Source organism: Puma concolor, chromosome B4 (genome assembly GCF_028749965.1).
Source record: "Puma concolor isolate L17-30 chromosome B4, mPumCon1.1.hap2, whole genome shotgun sequence".
In the NCBI taxonomy this organism is placed as follows: domain Eukaryota; kingdom Metazoa; phylum Chordata; class Mammalia; order Carnivora; family Felidae; genus Puma; species Puma concolor.
This window is the reverse complement of record NC_141673.1, coordinates 38,116,184-38,137,707: the sequence shown is the minus strand read 5'-3', so window position 1 is coordinate 38,137,707 and position 21,524 is coordinate 38,116,184. Positions and strand designations below refer to the sequence as shown.

The following is a 21,524-nucleotide window of genomic DNA, read 5'->3' as shown; positions in this document are numbered from 1 at the left end:
CTCACGGACCGCGAGATCGTGACCTGGCTGAAGTCAGATGCTTAACCGACTGCGCCACCCAGGCGCCCCGACTTTTTAGCTTTTTATAAATAAAATCGTACAATATGTACTTTTGTGTCTACATCTTTCACTCAATATGAGATTTATCCCTGCTATAGAAATGGAAGTATCTTATTTTCATTGTTATATAGTATTCCATTGTATAATTATACCACAATTCATCATTCTACTGTTGATGGACATTTGGCTAGATTCCATCGTGGGTTATTAAGGATAGTGCTGCTTTAAATATTCATAGATATGCTAAATAAATTCCATTCTCACAATTAAAACCCCAGTAGCAATGTATACAAATCTGCATCTTTACCAATACTCTGTATTTCTCAATTGTTTTATTTGCTTTTTTAGCCATTATGGTAAACTTCTTATTGTTACGGGTTGAATTGTGTCCTCTCAAAATTCATATGTTTAAGTCCTAATCCCCTGTACCTCAGAATGTGACCTACTTAGAGATATGGTTCTTATTGAAGTATTAAAAAGAGATTTTTAGGGTGGGCCCCAATCCAATATGATGGTTTCCTTCTAAAAATGGGAAATTTGGAAATAAGATATGCACACAAGGAAAACACCACAAAGAGCAAGGCAGAGATCAGGGTGATGTGTTCCTTGATAAGGAACATCAAGACTGACAGAAAACCACCAGAAAGTAAGGCAGTGGCATGGAACTGATTCTTCCTCACAGCCCTTAAAAGAAATGAATCCTGCTAACACCTTAATCTAGCCTCCAGAACTGTGAGACAATACATTTCTGTTGTTTTCCAGAAAATGTATAAAGAATACTTTGGGAAATACAGTTGCTTTTTCTATTAAAACTGTAAAATAGCATTTATTTATTTATTTTTAACGTTTATTTATTTTCGAGACAGAGAGACAGAGCATGAACGGGGAAGGGTCAGAGAGAGAGGGAGACACAGAATCGGAAACAGGCTCCAGGCTCCGAGCCGTCAGCCCAGAGCCCGACGCGGGGCCCGAACTCACAGACCGCGAGATCGTGACCCGAGCCGAAGTCGGACGCTTAACCGACTGAGCCACCCAGGCGCCCCTAGCCTTTATTTTTAAAGAGTATTTTTTTAAGGTTTATTTATTTTGAGAGATCACGTGGGCACGAGAGAGCACATGTGCACATACGTGATCAGGGGAAGGGCAGCAAGAGAGGGAGAGAGAGAATCCCAAGCAGGCTCCATGCTGTCACCACAGAGCCTGATGTGGGGCTCGATCTAACAAATTGTGAGATCATGAACCGAGCCCAAATCAAGAGTGCAATTGATGCTCTACTGACTGAGCCACCCAGGCACTCCTTAAAGAGTATTTTTAAGTTCACAGCAAAATTGAGCAGGAAGTACAGTGTTCCCATATATCCCCTGCCCCATAGATGCACAGCCTCCCTGACTATAAAATCCCTCACTCGAGTGCTACATTTGTTATGATAGACAACCTGCATTGACACAAAGTCCATAGTTAACATTAAGGTTCACCATACAGAATAGTTTTACTAAAAATAGTTGCCCTAAAAATCCCCTGTGCATCATTTATTTATCTCTCCCTCTCCACGAACTGCAGGCAACCACTGATCTTTCTCCTGTGTCCATAGTTTTACTTCATTCAGAATGCCACAGAGTTGGAATCATGTGGTATGATTCTTACAGTATAATCACATAGTACTTTTCTTTCAGTTAGTAGTACACGCTAAGTCACTCCATGCCTTTTCACAGTTAGACAGCTCATTTCTTTTTAGCCATAATGAATTTTTATATACAGACCCTTCTAAATTCACATATTAATTTGAATTATATGGCATATCATTAGATTACTTGGATTTTCTATATATCTTTTCTAATCCTTATATTTTTTTAGTTAATGAAGAACATGTGAAGAAAGACCCACAATATCCTCTTCCTACAGTCTTATTACTATTTCCTGTTCCAGTCAAAGCAGAATTAATTTCTTAAGGGAGTAGGATGTTTAATGTCTCCCTCAGACTTTTGGCTCTTTTTCGCCTTTCTTCATCAATGCAAGACTTCCTTAATGATCTTTAGTATATTTTATATTACACACATTTTATATATTATACTATATTATATATTATACTGTATTATATTATATATCATATTATAATATATTATATATATATATATATATATATTCACTAGGTCTCCCTGGGTCATTCCTAAAGTATATACTTTCCTCTGAGTTTTCTTTGGCTTGTTCTATTGCAGTGTGAAATCTCAGAAAATGGGATATAAATTGGTGAGTATTATATTTTGGTTACATCAATCAACTTCTGTTGATAACAACTGATTAGTTCCTACTGTTGGTTATACTAAACTTGCACTTCAAAAGTTGGGCAGGAACTGACAGCATCAGTTCTCCCACTGCTTTCACTAAGTGCAACACTTTTTTTAAAAAACAAATGTGACAACAATTTCCTCAAAAAATAACAAAACTGTCCAGTTTTCCTTGCATTAAGTGGATCTGCAAGTAAGAAGTGTTTGCTCTTTTCTAGAGATGAGTTTATATTTTGATAGTCTAAGACATTTGTAGTTATCATATTTCTGCAAATATATCTTCGTTAAAAATGTCATTGCCACACCTGTAATTAAGAGTCCTCAGATTTACAAAATATATTTACAAAATAATATGTAGAAAATAATTCAACTGAGTTATAATTCAAGGTAAATACGGCACCAATCTAAGCTTTTCTTTTTCAGAACAGCAACGTACCTTTCTTTTTCATTTTGTAAATCAGATCCCTTTCTATAAATCTGTTTTCAAGCAAAATTTATGCCCTGACTTTAAAGCTTTGTAAGGATCCTCTTGACCTAAACAATAAATGGCTAGAGATCAGTGTTGACTGTTTCCTAGCAACAAATGAAATGTTAGTACATTGTTGATATTCACTCGGTCCCCTCACTTCAGAAAGCTGTTTATTAAGGTCAAGGTTAATTAACACTTCAGATAATAACAGAGACCCCTGGTCACAGTTAAGAGTTATTCCTGTAAATGTCACTGGATCAGTTACGGGAAACAGGGGTTATTTATGATCTCACTCACAACCACCCATCATATGGAGCTGTCTGTGTATAATCAAGTGAATCACAGTAGCTTTTCTTAGGGCAGTGCTCTAACCAGCAACTGCCAAATACTAATATAATATTTGGTGTAGGGCCAAATGGGTAATTCCTCCTTCTCTTTTATATCTATCTATATATGAAGTATTCTATGTGGTGAAACCAAGCATAATAAAATCTACTTGGAAAAAAAACACTTCAGACAGAAAACTAGAAGTGGTATCTCATGGGTAAAATATGTGTGCTAAAACTGAAACATCTTTTGTTAAGTCAAGCATGGACTTCCTTCAAGGGTCTTTGTGTGATCAATTAGTTCCCAAATTTCAGTTCAACTGAATGACAATGTACTGAAAACAACTTGCAATTTCCTGGGCCCCAAAATAAAGTGAAATCTAACAACTCAATTTTGATAATGGAAAAACACTTTCTTGCTCCTAAGTAATGAGTCAAATGAACTGTTACAAGAAATCCATTGTGTGTCTATCTAGTCTCCAATGAACCATATATAGAAAAATATATCAACCAATCACCTTTGCATGCATTGAAGCCCATTGTACTAGAATTAATGTGCTGTCCAAAAACTGCCAAAGATAAAAGTAATTTCTGACATTGTTTATCACAAATGAAAATGATAGAAGTCTAAGGTAATCTTAAAGAATAAAACAATGCTAAGCTTAAGGGGAAGGGTAACATAACATGGGGTACATACTATTTTCATATCTAAATTGGGCCCCAGAGGAAGTGAAGATGAAAACAGAGACTCATGGCTAACTGTAAACAATTAATGTTTAAACCCCTATTCAATCTGATGAAATGCTTCCACATGTCAACTCCTGGTAACAGTAAATGGTAATACAACTGATAGTTTATTTTGCTTGTATCCAAAATTTCCCACAAAAACTTTTGGTTATGTTTCCCTTAATGAGAATTTTTTCCTTTAAAAAATATAAATGGACATAAGTGGACTGATGATTTTCACCAAAAAAGACCCATAGATACTTATACCCAACAATTATATTTTCTTTCATCAACAATAATAAAAGTAATGTGGTCTCTAATAAGTACAGGATCTAACGTGTTGTTCTTTTAAACAATTCTTTCCTCTGTATATTAAGGTATTTCTCAACATTTAGAGGATTAATTATTAATATGGTGGTGTTCTAATCTTTAATAGGGAATGCCTTTTCTTATTCAAGTCAAACATTTTTGTGCACATAATAGTTGCAGCAATTAGGGATGCTTCTAACCATTTATTTGACTTAATAATTATAGCTAAAATTATCAATGGACTAGTTTCATTTATAGGTGGGAATCTCTATGTAACTTCTATATAAAACCCCTACATAATATCTCTGTAACTATTGTACAAAAATAACATTTCTAAGCACTGCAATAAAATTCAAATGATACACACCAAAGATGAACTACTATAAATAAATTATATACCATGTTTCTCTGAATCATATGAGAATGTTCTATTAAAAGTTTGACAAAAATATCTGCATGGAGGCATCTTTAGGACAAACAGAATGTATAATTAATAGGTTCAGAGGAATAAATGTCAATTTAAAAAATCAACAATATGTCTTAGATGGGATATTCATCTTATAAAATGATGATACCCTTTCAGTGTTTCAATCATAAAACTAATGAAAAAGAAATAATGATGACACTATTCCAGCCAAATCCTTATGCTACCTAGTGACCACTGTTAACATATAAAGCATTTTAGGTTCATAAAATGAAAGCTATCCCCTCTCCCCCCAAAAAGGTATTTGCTATGAAAGAAAGAGATATTACCCTTTATTTCATGTTGGCTTGCTTCTCGTCTTCTTTCTAGTTCTTTTCTGTCATAATTTAACCTCTTTAAACACATAATTCCATATTGTAAACTTGTTCTGTTATTTTTTTTAAAAAAGAAGAGAAAACAAATTGAATTTACTCAGCAGATAATGCATGTTCTTTGATTAAGCATAGTTAACATTTTGCACTACTTCTCAGGGCAACAGAATAATAAATTACGTTTGTAATTAAATCCTTTAGTACTGGAGGGAAATAAACTGCAGTTATTCTAAGCACACAGTGTTTCTGAAGAGTAAAAATATTAATTTCAAAATAAGAAAACCACCCTCCTTAAAATGATTATGGATTATGTTGTTCATCCATATGTCTTTGTCTTCCATCAGGCCATCTTGACATTATTTGCTGACAAATGAACATTTCACTCATTTGGAAAAAAATTAAAGTCGCTAACATGAAAATAGGAAGTAATTTATGAGAAATGAATACTTTCTTCTTAAGCTGCTGAGAAAAATAATATCAAAACATGAATAAGTTAAAATAAGATAGAGAACCACATACCAAAATGAATAGCCACCACCTCTCAGTGATACAGAAGTATGTGCAAGAAATAGGTCACCAGACATGAAACTCCCTGTGGAAAGGATATCGTGGAAGAACAGAAAACTGACTGTCCTTAAACGATCAGGTGGGAGAGAAAGAGTCAATAAAGAAAATGGAGCACCATGAACACAGGGTTGCCAATGAAATTTTAAATGTGTGGTGATAGTGAGACATACTGTACAGTGTTGGGAATCCATGGTAGGAAGTAAGGAGGAATATGGGGGCATATATACGTGGTAACATAATGGGGTAACATTAAGGAAAGCTTGCATTCAGCGAAAGCGCGGAACACATGCAGGTGATTGAGAAGCACTGAATGGTTTCACAGGGAAAGAGATGATCATAAAAACATTTGCTATCAGGTTAGTCTTCCTTAGACCAAAATGATCATTTCAGTTTAAGAAGGCTAACCTGGTAGCAAAATCAGAGAGAGAGAGAAAATAGGTAAACCTAGGAACAGGGCAACCACTTAAGGGGTCAATGCTGTGAAAATAAAGGGCAGAAAAAGGACAACTGCCATGAACATATGAAGCAAATCCAGAAACTAGAGATGCTCAGAGAGAAGAAAGGGGAAGACACGGTGATATTAGATACAGAAGATGTGACAGAGTGCAATAGGAAAAGAAAACTATCTAGGCTTATTAGTGATTTCTGGTTTAGAAATACACACAAATTTAGACATACACACTGGCCAGGTAATGCCGAAGCACTGTATGCATTTCTAAGCCTTTCATTTTAATAAGGACAATGTTGAGTTAAAATATTTCAGAATCGGAGGAAACTGGAAAAAAATTCCAAGTGTTATGGGCTGAATTATGTTCCCCCAAATTCAAATGTCCAAGCCTTAATCCCCAGTATTTCAAACGTGAACATATTTGAAGATAGTGTTTTTAAAAAGGTAATTAAGTTAAAATAAAGCCCATAGGGTGGGTATTATTCCAGTCTCACTGGTGGGTGTTTTCACAAGAAGAGGAAAGTTGGACATGCAGGGAAATCAGGGGTGCACACACAGAGGAAACACCATGTTAAGGATGCAACAAGAAGGCAGCCATTTGCAAGCCAAGAAGAAACCAACTGTGCTGACGCCTTTGTCTTGGATCTCTAGATTCCAGAACTGTGAGAAAATACATTTCTGTGGTTTACGCTACCCAGTCTGTGGTATTTTGTTATGGTAGCCCCAGCAAACTAATTCAGCGGAAAAACAGAAAATACTAATGTAATAACAGTCATAGACATTAGGCAGCTTGAGGTTAAACCAATGGCTTTTGGCTAATTTCTGCCAAGTTTTTATAGGTAATATAAAACAGTACCAGAAAGATGATACATATTATTATTACTTTAGCATCTGTGAAATGAAAAACTGGGCCATAAAGATAGCGGGATGCACTGTGTAGTCAGTACTACCTGCTTTAAGTCTGAATTAGGCATGGTGCAGAGATGAAGCTTGTATATTTCCCAGAACAAAAAGAACCCTGCTGTTTCAGTAATTTTTATTAAAAAAAAAACTTGGTGCGTCGGAGTGGCTCAGTCGGTTAAGTGTCCGACTTTGACTCACTCACAATCTCACAGTTTGTGAGCTGGAGCCCCACACTGGGCTCTCTATTATCAATGCAGAGAAACTTCCAAGTCTGTCTCCCTCTCTCTGTCCCTCTCCCACTTGCATTCGTTGTGTGCTTTCTCTCTCTCTCAAAAATAAATACACATTAAAAAATTTGACCACTGTAATAATCATTTTTACCATAATGTAAAGCAATTAAAAGTCAATCTAGTGGGATGCCTGGGTGGCTCAGTCAGTTAAGCATCTGACTTTTGATTTCGGCTCAGACAGTGATCTCACAGTTCCTGAGTTTGAGCCCTGCATGAGGTTCTGTGCTGACAGTGTGGAGCCTGCTTGGGATTCTCTCTCCCTCTCTCTCTGCCTCTCCTCCCCAACTCAAAATAAATAAATAAGCTTTAAAAAACCCCATAGATTTAAAAAAAGTCAATCTAGTGAAGAATGGAAAATAGGCACAAATATGCCATCAAAGATTTTAGTATTCAAATATCTAATACAACCACACAAAATTTGAGGGCCTAAATGTTCAGTGACAAGGAACTCACTACCTAACAATGTGTATACTATATGGCAAATGAGAGTTATACAGAGCTCTCTTTTGGACAGAAATCATTCACCCTACTACCTACACATCTGAACTAGAAAAGTACATGTTCAACAGAGCAAATATTATTCTTCCAACATGTAATAATATCAAAACATGGGAAAACATATAAAGTCTACCCTTATTCAAGTTAAATGTCTTCAATTTTTGCAACTTTTCCACCGTGATTCTACCAATCAGTAACAATTTAATGCCCATAAATTAATACAGTTTCTTGTCATTTCACCACGTGGTAGACTTTTATTGTATCTGCCAAAAACCACAATCTAAATATGCCCTGTGAATCCATTAAACAAAACTGAGATTTTAGTGCCATCTATATATTGTATCTTTTTTCACTTGATCTACTTTTAAATCATGGATTCCCCATCTAGCATTTTAATGGTATTTAAATTTATACCATATTTATCTCTACTAAATTTAACCCAACAGTATCAACAACTGTGTTAAGATTCAAAACATCTCCATAAGTTTAATCAAAGAGGTCCGATTGTTATCTCTTTATCCTATCTTTATGTCATCAACATATCTGATATTTATAACTTTTTTATTTCAGTCACTAATTAAATGTTGGATAGGATGTAATCAAATAGGGTTTTATAAGCCAAATAACCTAGATTTATATGTATTAATTTACCATCATAATAATCTGTCTATGAAACCATAAAACAAACTCTTAACTACAGAGAACAAACTGAAGATTGCTGGAAGGGAGTTGGGTAGGGATGGGCTATATGGGAGATGGACATTAAGGAGGTTACTTGTGATGAGCACTGGGTGTTAAACGTAAGTGATGAATCACTACATTCTACTCCTGAAACTAATATTACACTATATGTTAACTAACTGGAATTTAAATGAAAAATTGAAACAAAAAAGAATCATAATCCAGCTGACAATTTTTCACATAACCTACAAAGATATCAGCATGACATTTATGACATGATATTATAACAAGCTTCTTTTTACCCCCCTAGATGGTAAACTACCTGAAAAGAGAGGTTGCATTTTATTCATCTGTGTGCTTATAGCTGTCTCACAATCCATTCAGTATTTTTTTCTGAGAATTAATACACAAAGAAGCAAAAATATATTAAAAGCTTCTTATGAGAACAAAAGAATTTGTCTTCAGAGAATTCCTTCTCAAATTTTTTCTAGTATATATCTAAATTATATAATTGGTAACCGCATATATTAATAGAGTTGCAACTGACTTAATTTTAAAATTCTTATTAAATAATTTTCTAATATAAAAACATACATAGATACAAATCACAAACATGGAATTTCTTAAAGAAAAAAAAGATTTATGTTGAATGAGAATTGTGTATACGTGCAGTTCCATAAACTTTGGGCTCACAGTACGTACACAGCTCTACATTAGATAGTCCCTGCAATTTGCTGCATGAAAATATTTTGCCAAGTATATGTACACAGATGTCTTGAATAGCACACATTCTCTATTTCCTAGACATCTCTTTTTGTTTTAGTAAGGTATACATTATTTGTTTCATTTTAATTACTGTTTGAAAAAAAAACCTACCGATGGAAACTATCCACCATTTTTAAATGGACACGGAGATCTTTTTTTGTTAGGTGATCTAACATTCTTGCATCTACCAAGCATTCCATAAAATAACTTCTGTATTGAGGTAACCCCAGGCTGGGAAGCCATTCGTTTCCAATCCACTCGTGGTTCATATCTCCATATGCCAGAGTCTGTAGAAAAACCGGACACTAGAATTGTTTTATAGCAGTCAAGTTTCTTAGCCAAAAAAATGAGATGGTAATAGGAGGATACTGTATATTATTATAACTGACATTTAATTACTATGATATATAGGAAAAAAGCAAAAATAATACTTAGACTCTAAGTATTTGATTTAATTTGGTATCAAATGGAACTCTGGGTACATGTATCATGGCACCCACCTCTAGAAAATAACTGTGTTCACTTTATATTCTCAAGAGAAATTACATTCTATACAAACATGCATTTTTAAATTAAAAAATCGAATTAAGGGTATAATATAAATGCTTAGCTTAAAAATTCTTTTATAGATAGATTTATTTAATTTATTTTTATCTGTCAGCTAATACTCCACCATTTCCTTCTCTTAGAGGATACTACTACCATTGTTATGGTATAATGGCAAATCTCAATGTGAAAACAGAAACCTCGCTAAACAAATAAAGAAAGGAGCAACAAGGCTAGAGAGACAGAATGCTGAAGCTTTGGGTGGACCATGTTGTTATCTGGTGAAGCATGCAGCCAGTATTCCAGAAAGATCATTGGAAAGAATCAGTCTCTTTTTAGAAATCAATCAGTATAGGTTCTGTATTTTAGAGGCAGGATATGATAAAAAAATAAAGACAAATAATCTAATTCTTTAATATAACAATAGGAACAAAGTCATCTAACCAAACATTGCTCATAACAGCCAAAATAAAAACTAAAGTCAACCATCCTCTCTAAACCTATTTTTAAAAAGGACTACTACTATCTATTAATTTTACTATGTCTTTGATTCAGTTTTTTATGGTACAACAAAATCACAATTGCGATTATAACATGTATTTCTACTGAAAATCTTAGGTGCTCCCTTTCTTTTGTGTATTCTTGAAAATGATGAAATTCGAAGCAAAATCAAAACCAAATACCACCCTAATTTATGGAATGTTTAAATACAGGTCCTAGCAATCAATACTGCCAAAATTCTCCTTCCAGCCAGAGGTCTGAATCACATGCGCTATTCCACGCATTAATTCTTTTCAGTTGTGCGTCACGTGGAAATGCTGACAAATGTTCAGCTCCCTTGCAAACGTACAGATTTGTTCAAAGTCCATATGCTTGCGTCATAGCGCCGTCTCAATTAACGGACGTCAGTTCTGACTTGCAGTCACAATGCTGACACATGTTCCTCCGACCCCAGTCCTCCCACACTTTCCGATATAATTTAAAGCAGATGTTTAATAAGGTTTTTTTTTAATGCCTCCCCCCTTTTATATATCCAACTTGAATGACTCCTGATTAAATATATTCAGGGGCGATTTCAGAGACATTTAAATTATAGTTCATTCTTTGGAAAAGAGAGAGATAATTTCCCTTTCCAAAAGAGGCCACATATGAAATGATAATCATTTTCTTTGCAAAATATGGTGATTTTAAGAAGGCATATATAGTATTACACATAATAAATTCAAATATACCTATTAGCCTAATCCTAAGCTAAGTGAAGGTTTATAATATTAGGACATACTACAGTTTCTTACTTTATATCCTCATAGCGTACAAAATGGTATTTAAAGCATTTGAATTTCCTACCTGGGCCCAGCTTCCTTCCTCAGATTCTTTCTGTGTTAGCAGCAGAAAATGATTAATAAAGCAGATAAATATAAATTAATCTCAAATGAAGACAGTAAAAGTTATCTAGCAGAAGCAAACTTGTTATTGAAAATGTTAATTATGACATAAATAGATAAATACATGGATCCTTATTCAAATCCACAGCAATCAGTTTAGCAGTTCAAGGGCGACTACAAGGACAACTACATGGTTTCTAGTTAATTCCAGTTAAATATACACATATATGACATATGGGGTTTTCATGGTACATTTGATCTGGTGATTCCAAAACTTTTCATTCTTAAAAGTGTGTAGTTTTCCAAATGTAATGAGCTATAATAAAAATTTCTGATTATATGTATACAAATATACAATACACATATATGCATATATACATACACATATACACACATACATTTAAAATAAAGAAATCTTATATAAATTCATGTGCAAAAAGTAACTTTTTCCCTCTAACAAAGCTTTGTGGTAATCCAGTAGATTTCAGCAACAGTCAACAACAAACAAAATTAAACAACAATAAAACCAAACACAACAAATTGAACTAGAAATGTAATTCGGAAACATTGTCATTTTTACCCTTCATAAAGTAGATAGTTGATTTTTTGAATATGGATAAAACCAAAAGGACATTAAATTAAAAGAAGCTGCTAAGAATAAAATATATGACATACTTAACTTTGTTACTTTAAATGAAAAATGACTAATATAACATTATAGTGTTAAAAGCTGACAGTCACAAAAAAAAACTTTTCAAGCCTGTATTTGAAAATCAAATGAACAGAACATTTTGGGGAGGGGCTGGTTTAAGCTCTGTATTGGTAAAGTACAAGAAACTAAATTATTCCATTAAAAATGAGTATTCAGGGGCACCTGGGTGGCTCAGTCAGGTAAGCATCCAACTCTTGATTTTGGCTCATGGTTTGTGAGATTAAGCCCTGTATCTGGCTCTGTGCTGACAGTGCAGAGCCTGCTTGGGGTTTTCTCTTTCCCCGTCTCTCTGTGGCTCCCTCACTCACACTCTTTTAATTGGGTAGGGTAACATGTACTACGTGTGAATATGTCCAATACTAAGTGATATCTGTTACTAAAAAATTCCCAATATCACAAAATGGATAAAAAAGTGTTTTTAAATTCTTGGGGTGCCTGGGTGGCTCAGCTGGTTGAGTGACCAACTTCGGCTCAGGTCATGATCTCACGGTCGGTGAGTTCGAGCCCCGCCGTCGGGCTCTGTGCTGACAGCTCAGAGCCTGGAGCCTGCTTTAGATTCCTTGTCTCCTTCTTTCTCTGCCCCTCCCCCACTCACACTCTGTCTCTGTCTCTCTCTCTCTCAAAAATAAACATTAAAGTCCTTTTTTTTAAAATATCCAAGTGCAGTAAAATAAAACCTTCATGAAAAATGTTGGTTTTCATGCATATCACTGTGTCAACATACCCATTACTCTGATCTGCCACAAACAAGATAGTTTTTCACCCAAACAGCAGCAAAATAACGTTTCTTCGTGTTCAACAAAGGCGTAAGACTAACCGTTTTCGCTGGAGCGGCAAGATTTTCCATTTCTTCATGGGTCACCCAAACGTTGCCTGAAGGCTGGTGAGGCGGTTCAGGGGAAGCGGCGGGGTCCACAGGAGGGAAGCAGTGGTAAAGAAGAAAGGCAGCAGGACTGTAAGTTAACAGCAACACGACATGCTCTTGCCTCTATGGCATGCACAGGAGAGACAGCATTGCTGGTTTGCTCAGAGCTCCCTTTTTCTTCTACTTAAAAAAGATTAGATAGAAAGAGGCATGCTGTGAAGCTCATGTGGGATAGATTTAAGATGATACTCCTGCAATTATTAATCCGGAAAAAGGCTAAATCACAATTTGCATTGCAAAGGTATGTAGCTATTGGATCCATTTTTTTTTTTTTCAATCATGAAGAACTGATTACATTTGATCTGTGGAGGAACGTATTTGTTTTTTCTTCAGAAAACAAAGGCACAGGTACTTTGCTATGTGATTACCAATATTTCATTCACAAAGGTTTGATTCTTCAATGTCCTTGAAAAAAGAAAATTTGTTGTCAACACAAAGCTGAAAGCACTATCATCACGTGTCTGGAAAGTAATATCAGCTTTTCCCAAATGATTTCTTCCTTTTACAATTCAGTAGGTATGTTGTGTTCTTATATTCTTATAGAGAAAAAAGAAGTGAAATGCTATTTTTAATTTAATAAAGGGTATTTTTTCAACCTTGCTAAATATTGTTAGAAATTAAAAAAGCTAGGCTTCCTAATTTCTCAGCAGTGTGCTATACGATTACAGAGAAGAACATGATATATAATATATATAAAATTCCCTCCAGCAGGCACTGTTCTTTTATAAAGTCTCATTTGCTTTCTAAATAAGATAACCCATGATACTTGTTCTAGACACTGAATGATGTACAATTTCTAAACTAAAGTCCAGTCAGTAACATACAGATCAGACATTTTGTTGATGATAATGGCCCCTGGGAACCACTTCCTATTAAATTCCACTATTTCACTGGGAAATCCTTATGAACATAGCAAGCTTCTGCAAGTATGTCCGTCCTATAGTTACAATGGAATTAATATTCTATGCATTGCTTACTACTTGTTTTGGAAGGGGTCTAGAATCTGAAGTAGCTAAGTTGATGCACCAACATAAGCCTCCACCATAAATCACTCTGGCCTCTTCTACCAACACATATAGTATACATGTTAATTTTCCTTCTCTTACAAATTATGTTATTCAGTATAATTTGAAAAATAATTACATATAAACTAAATTGATGAGTATAAATCAATAAAAGAGAAATTTCATTAGAGAATTATATATATGAGTAATGAGTAATATAGAATGAGCATTTATATATATAGTTGAGTAACAAAGGGGAGTTAAGTAGTGCCCCACATTGGGTGTAGAGCTTAAAAAAAATCCCAGAGGATAGTCATCATATGTGCAAAATTTGTATGGTAAAAAAAATTCTCACTTTCCTACCATTTTGGAATTTAGAGTATATCTGAATTTTTCCCCTATAAGATAAAACTATGCACACCTATAAACTGTATTTAGAATACAGAGGTCATCCATGTTACTAAGAGCCCCTCCCCTCTACTCCCAGCTTTTGGGAATGGTGCTCATTATAAACAAAGAGGCACATGAGTGTATGAATCATTAAATCACTTGGAATAAATAGCTTTTATTAACTTTGTGTGTGAGGAGTGTACTGTACTAAAAACTCATGTGTCATATTCATGTGTCACATGCCCTTTATACCCAGTGACCACAGTGCTTTGCCTGAGTGGCTGTGCTGTTTGTTCAAAATGAGCTATTTTAAATGAATTTCCTCTCAGGTGGTAAGTACCTGAGAGGAAATTCATTTAAGCCAGTCTCCTTTTACAATGATTTCTGTAGCTTCTATCTTAACTGTGAATCCAAATAATTAAGAGCTTCCTCCTTCTACAAGAAACTTGACCAGTATTATCGCATACTGGAATTCATACCTGTATAATCTCTTTCACGGTTTATCTTAAAGTGTATATTTACCAGTTTATCATCATATTGTGGAATAGGCAAGATGCTGGAAGCCATTGGTTTTATCTTTAGCTTTACATGCAAAGTAAGTATATATGCAGGGCAATCTTCTAAAGTATGGTTGGCAACCTTTCCTAAGTTGTATGTTAGTCGTTCTCCTTTGATCTTCAAGTTTTACTTGTGAGGCGCACTGCCTGCTCCAGAATCTGGTGAAGGAACTCACAAAATAGCTTCTGCACAACCCAAACATTTAGACATTAGTGTAGGTTTCAACAAGTCGATTTTACAAGCAAGCCCATGCACAGAGGGCCAAGTATTCAGATTCCTTTCTCTTCAGCACCAGTTAAAGGTATGAAGCTTTCACCTGGGTGAGTCATAAAGTGGTGCTTCTGAGCAGAAGCATTTCAGTGAAGAGTGCATCTTAGATAAGAGCTGGAGTGGGAGACTTTGAGCAGCCAAAGGACAGAGGATACTGTGTTGGGGGCCAAAGATAAAGAGTGTGAAAAAATAGCTTGGAAAAGCAGAAAGGACACGGATCACGTAATTTGGGTGTGGCTCTCTGAGAACCGTTGAGAATTACTCATTCCTTGGCAGTCCATGCTGTAGCCCCTAATATCTTAGCTGGAGAATGCAAATCTGTAGTCATTTGTGTGTGTGTGTGTGTGTGTGTGTGTGTGTGTGTGTGTGGTTCATAGTCTGCATCTAAAAGGTGATTTCTAAAATTTCAACTATCTGAAAATTTACTAAATTATAATCAAGAGGCTTGAGGTCTACTATGCCACTTTTCAATAACTACCCTAGGACTTTCCCTAACCTCTCTAAATTTTAGATTCAACATCTGGTAAGTGGGCTAAAAATATACTTCATCCTAGAAAAAAAAAATATTGAAAAGTTTAAGCTGTGATATTGCAAATTCTGATACAGGCCTGAGACTAGGATAAGGTGGATGGGATGCCAAGGGAACTCCATTCAAGGATGCTCTCACTTTCCTGGCAGTGCAAATGCAAGGTCATACCCGACAGTGCGTGCCTCCCTCAGTTTTGTGTTTGACATGCCTCGATTGCCTCACCTTTGTCCAACTAGAGTAGAATATGGATATGGTATTATCAAATGAGAACTGGGAGAAAAATTCCTAAAGGATGTTCAGTATTAAAGCACTTACCTAATTAAATCATTCAGGAGAGATTTACGACAAGAAAATAAACATTAAAATGAGTTTAAAGGATAAACCATGAAAATTCATTGTGGGAAAATAATTAATTCTCTTGCCGTCAGAAATATAAAATAAGTAAAGCAGTCAGACCTCAGAATGATCCGAAACCTTACCTGCCTGGTAGTAACTTCTGTTACTTCCTAGGTCATTTTGCAGTATTTTTCTACTTTATAATTGAGTTACAAAGTAAATAAGCTTGAAATTTACTTTTTACAACCAAAATGGCCTAGATTCACATGTCTCCCTTATCTGAATTTATGTTTCTCAGTATGAGAAGATAAATACTTCTCATTATAATAAGACCAGTATTTGCACACTGATCCCTCACTTTATTATGAGGTTACTAATAAAGAAAGGAGGAACCAAAGCAGGCTGGAAGACTGCTGTAAAAGAGAAGAAAACAGAGTGCAGGAAGGAGTGTGTACTTATTATTAGCAGCATAAACTTGGGTAAACCACACAGCAGCTTGACCTTAGACAATTCACTTAACCTCTCTGTATATCAGTTCTTCCCATCTATAAAACAGATGTGATAAAAGTACTTATCTCATAGGGTTGGGCTTATATGAGTTATTACATGTAAACAGCATGTGACACTTAGACATCCAATGATGTCGGATATTACCACAATTTCTTTAGAAAAATACTACAGTTTCATTAGCAATTTTGTTACGCAATCTCCACTCAAGTAAGTCTTTCATTTAATAAATGCTGTTTCTCCTGTACATTATACCGACTGATTCCTATTTTATGCCTTACATTCCTGCTCAAATTTGCTGAATTCTATGTTCCCAAACCTATTTATTTCTACTGCACTATTTTTTAATTAGGCAACTGAAATATATACTACATAAAACAAAAATGAATTTGGCTCATGTATGAACACTAAGTTGAATTATTTGGAAAGACCAGTATAAGCAAACCTTAACACATTGCTATCAACGAGATACAACTTAATCAGTCTGGGGGAAAAAACTGTAAATGTTCAGGAGAATCTTGCACTCCAACAGAGCTTTTTAAGTAAAATAAAGTTATCACATTAAAAAGACACTCAAACTAGAAAAATTGAAGATGTTTTATAGATGAAGTTATAAAAGAAAGATAATGTCAAACTCCAGGCACTGGAATTGTACTCAAAGAAAAGTCCTAAGTGTTTCATCTAAATTTGCAAGTGCCTGAATATTTACATATTTTATCAAAGATAAAGTATTTAAAGCATGTACTTATTCTTTATGACATCCCTCTATAACCAAATATTTCATTGGACTGATATCTCCATCCCTATTCTATGAGGTAAGAGACCTTTCATTGTAACAGCAGCTCAGAAGAAGAAACAGAAAACTGGAAGATTAGGGTTGGCCCAAGAAAATAATAAATGTGAACATTAGATTTTCCTTTTGGTGGTTCAGCCCATTTCATGTAGACAAGAAAGGAGGCAGAATTAGAATTTCTTTTTGGGTAGAAAATTAAAAAAAAAAAAACCCAAGTGAAGTAATTTGTCTTTTTCTCTTAAGAATTTGAGGAAATAAGCAAGATACACCTAAATTAGGAACTCAAACCCAAACCTAAACACACAGAAACACCTGTATGACCTGAACTAGTCACAGTATTCTGGGAGACATAATACCATTTCCTTTAAAAAAAAAAAAAAAAAAAAAAGACAACCTGCTTTTTTATGTTTTTAAAATGTGAATCCTAATATATAATTTTATGTGATGACTTTAGTCTTCACTTTATATGGTGTATTCATTAATAACAATTTATAATCACCTTTTTTGCAAAGCAAATAGTATTTAAAATATATTAGAAAATGAATAAATACTTCCATATAGGTGGAGTAAAAGGAAGAAAACCTACTCAGTAGATCATTTTTAAGACAAATAGATACAACTTATCTTTTATGTAATTTGTATTAATATTTGGTAAAGGGCATATATACCCTCTCTGAATAAAGAATTTTTACACATTAATAAAAAGAGGTATAGTCCTAGAATTCTTTAGAAAAATTGAAGAGATTACTAACAGGTAATTCATTTAAATACCAAATCAATAAGCATATGAAAAAATTTTAACAGTAGTAGCATTTTTAAAAATATAAATTTAAGCAGCATGATAATGCTGATGAAAGGATGAAGAAAAGGCTACCCAATATAATTTAACAATTAAGATTGAAAAGTAATAAGAATATAAAAACCCTACATACAAATATTGCTATGGAAGTAATGAGTTTATGCAACAATATAACTTCATGTGTATCCACTACGGTATTGTGAATAACAATGAAAATTGTCAAATAGGCAAGATGTCCAACATTAGGGATTTGGTTAAATACGTTATGGTATTTCCATGAAGCAGTTATTCAGCAATTAAACATGATATTACAATTGCATATTTAATAAAGTGAGGAAAATGCTCATGCTATATTATGAAGTTTTAAAAAGAAAAATATAAAATATGATATGAAATAATTCATATTTCATATAAACAGATGAAGAAAATAGACTGAAAGTTAATCTGTCCAAAAGTGAATATTGAAAAAAATAATTTTTAATAATTAATAATATATTACCTGTCTTTGAAATGTTAAATCCTCTTTGAAGCCTTATTAGGCCAGAAATGGTTTCCCCTTCTTTGGAATTCCACAACTCTTTGCTTCTACCTAACACTGAGGAATTAAACTGTGTCATCTCCTACTTAATCTAGTGGTGAACAAGGCTCACCTTCTTTACCATAGTTATCCTTTCTGAAGTCCGGATATTTTATATCCTCTGTAATGGTTGGTAGAGCGACTTAACTTATACAATCACCACTTTTAAGATGAATTTTACTGACCACTCTCTACAATTTTCCAGGCACTGAATTAAGGCTTGGGGACTATGGAAAACTGATAATATCTTTGGTTGGCTTAGCACAGGATAAATTAAGAAGAGAAAATTATAAAATGGCTTTTGTAAGCATACAGAGTAGTAATTCAGGAAGGGAAGCGAACCAGATTTTGGCGTCTGGTGAAAGATTTCTCAAGGAAAAACATTCAAGATTCATTCAATGAAGGATGAGTTGGGGAAGGACAGTGATCCTGGAGTGGGGAAAATGTTTCAGTCACAGCACAGAGCAACTACAAAAGCTCATAATTACCCAAGAGCATAAAAGTTTAGCAAAGTGAAATTAGTTCTGTGTCGCTGGGGTCCTGACCTGAGGAGGTGAAGTTGAGGCTAGATCGTGAAGTCTCATAAATTCTCTTCACATTTGACTGTCCTTTAAACAACTGAATATGCTTTTACTTTTAATAGTTTGTGATTTAAATTTCTTAAGTTCACTTAGACATTTTTAGAAAAACAGTGCTCAATTATTCTATTTTCCAGTAAGAAATAAATGGATTAGGATGCTAAATAAAAATATAAAGCATATGCTACTTTTCATCTTGAAATTGTGACTTTAAATGTTCTTAATTTTGCATTTTTAGCAATTATGCATGCATTTGCTCTTAGGAAAAGAGTGCTGATATAAGCCAGTTGTGATGCTTCTCTGTCAGTTGGAAATTATGCAGGAAACTCTATCAGATCTGAATTCAGCTTACAATACCTATTTTAATGGCCTACTCAGCTTTTATTTTAAACATATTCTGTATTATTTTTTAGCTTGAGTAGTATTTTAGCTATAGTATACAACATTATTTACATTTAAAAATAATGTTATACATAAGAGTTTGTTAAATTATAGATTTTTTTCTACATCTTATTTAGAAAGAAGTTAAAATGGAATTATACAAGAAAGATAAAACCTTTTTAAAGTTGACCTGGTATTTCTGGCATTAGAATCTGGAATACTGGGAAGGAATGTAAAGATAGATACAATAAACATGAAGCTAGTTCTTTAAAGCTGTTTAAGACCACATAGAAAAAGTAAACTCAAGTTAGTTTTGTTCCTGAAAATTGCAATAAAGTAATACCACTTTTCTCTTACTTGCTACTCAAATTTCCCTCATTCTTCCATATTTTATTATTCTGCATTAAGAATAACAAATTTCCCAATTTCTTTGAGATCAGAGAAATTCAATTAACATCAGAAATCATATCCTTTATGAGCAAAAGATATAATTCAGAAATGGACTAAAGAAAGAATGAATATTATTTGGAGTTGTTCTTCCTATATGAATTTGTCATTTGGCATGCATTTTTTAGACATTTTGTTCTTTCCTAACATTAGGATAGGAACAAAATTACAGAAGAATAGGGATTTATAAATGAGAAACAAATAGAATTTGAAGGAAGGTATTCCACTTGGTATCTATAAAATATCAAATATGTGCATACTTTCATAATTATGGAAACTGCTTAAGCTAAGCACTGTATCTTCCAAAAGCACTAACGCCAACAACTCATCTCCTGAGATAATGGATGCTGCATTTTTTTAAAAAGGGGAACATCCTAAAAAAAGAGTAAAATTGGGGTCTTCTTGCCTGGGAGAAAAACCTAGACTTCCGTTAGAGACTAGCTCAAAAGCCTATCTTGGTTTCAGCCTTCAAGTCTGATAGGAATCACAGCTCCTCACTTGAAAACCTATTAAAAGTAGCAGCAAGGTTAATGAAGAGCAAGTGAAATCTCTTCAGAATAATTCATGCTGACATTGAAATGTGTGCTGCCACAGTCTCGCTCTGTGGACTTAGAGAGGCTGCTACTTGCCCAGCACTGGGAGAGGGAAGGAGCTCAGCTTGACTCACAGTTCGGGATGTCGGAGGAGCTGAAGGACTCGTTAGGGAAACCATCTCCTGGATTGCTAATCGCAGCTTTAAGCGATGCAGGGGATTGCTGATTCCAATTTCTCTCTGGATCTCAGTGTCTGATAAAGCAGACATGATGGCACCACTTTTCACGTTGGCTCGGCAGGCTGCTACATACCAAGCGGGCATTCCCAACCAGAGCTGTTGGATAGGGAACAAATACATACACAGGTTATTCCAATAGTTACACAGTTTAGTGTCTTATGTGCCAGGCATTTTCCTAAGTACCTTACATGTGTGAACTGTTTTGTTGCCCACACCCAAAAGATAGATGCTATTATTATTTCCCCCAGATGACACAGAGCCACAGAGACATTAAGCCATTTAAAAATATCAGCTAGGCAGTGATGGAAAGGAAGATTTGAAATCGAGTCTCCAGGGTGTCCAATTTAACAACTAATTTATATTATTAGGCTAAACATAATAGGTGCACATCACCAAATCCAGCCCTGCCCATCCCCCCCTTCCCCCTCCCACCCCGCCGTGGGTTTAAGGGCAAGAACAGCCACAAGCTGCATTTGGTGAAGACTCAATTTACGTTTGTTTAATGCGTGGTTTCAATTTATAATTCTCCTTCGGAATTCTGAGTGCAAAGAAATCCAGCTGCCCTGGAAAGAGACTGAAGCCTGTATTGCATGTAGCTAGACTCCTTTCTCATGTGATAGTTGTGTGAACTTAATTTGATATCCTGCACGAACAAAGTTTTGGAGAACAAAATGATATGCTAAAGGAAGAGGCTAAAGCTATAAACATCTGGAAAACTTTAGGCAAAGAGAGTAACTAAATGAATAATGCATTAGAAATTAGGGATTCCAATTTTTCAACTTTGCTAAGATGCTCTTGAAAGACAATCGAATCAGTAGTGCAAGGAGCACAGCACAGTGTCTGCACACACCTTAAGCACTGGGTGAATGCCAACTCACATGGATTGTGTTGCA

General features: G+C 34.7%; 1 protein-coding gene across 15 annotated transcripts in view; it reads right to left on the bottom strand.

Moving 5' to 3' along the window:
• The window catches only part of PPFIA2 (PPFI scaffold protein A2), a 479,884-nt gene that overhangs the window by 11,376 nt on the left and 446,984 nt on the right, over positions 1–21,524 (bottom strand). For 9 of the 15 annotated variants that reach the window (XM_086712721.1, XM_086712726.1, XM_086712720.1 and 6 more), the window contains 5 exons: positions 20,527–20,727; positions 12,583–12,645; positions 11,016–11,045; positions 9,234–9,427; positions 4,929–5,026 (listed from right to left, as the gene is read on the bottom strand). In XM_086712721.1, coding sequence (XP_086568847.1) covers positions 4,929–5,026; positions 9,234–9,427; positions 11,016–11,045; positions 12,583–12,645; positions 20,527–20,727 — 586 coding nt within the window. The remainder of the gene's footprint in view (positions 1–4,928; positions 5,027–9,233; positions 9,428–11,015; positions 11,046–12,582; positions 12,646–20,526; positions 20,728–21,524) is intronic. The other 6 variants (XM_086712722.1, XM_086712728.1, XM_086712734.1 and 3 more) reach the window with 2 other exon arrangements.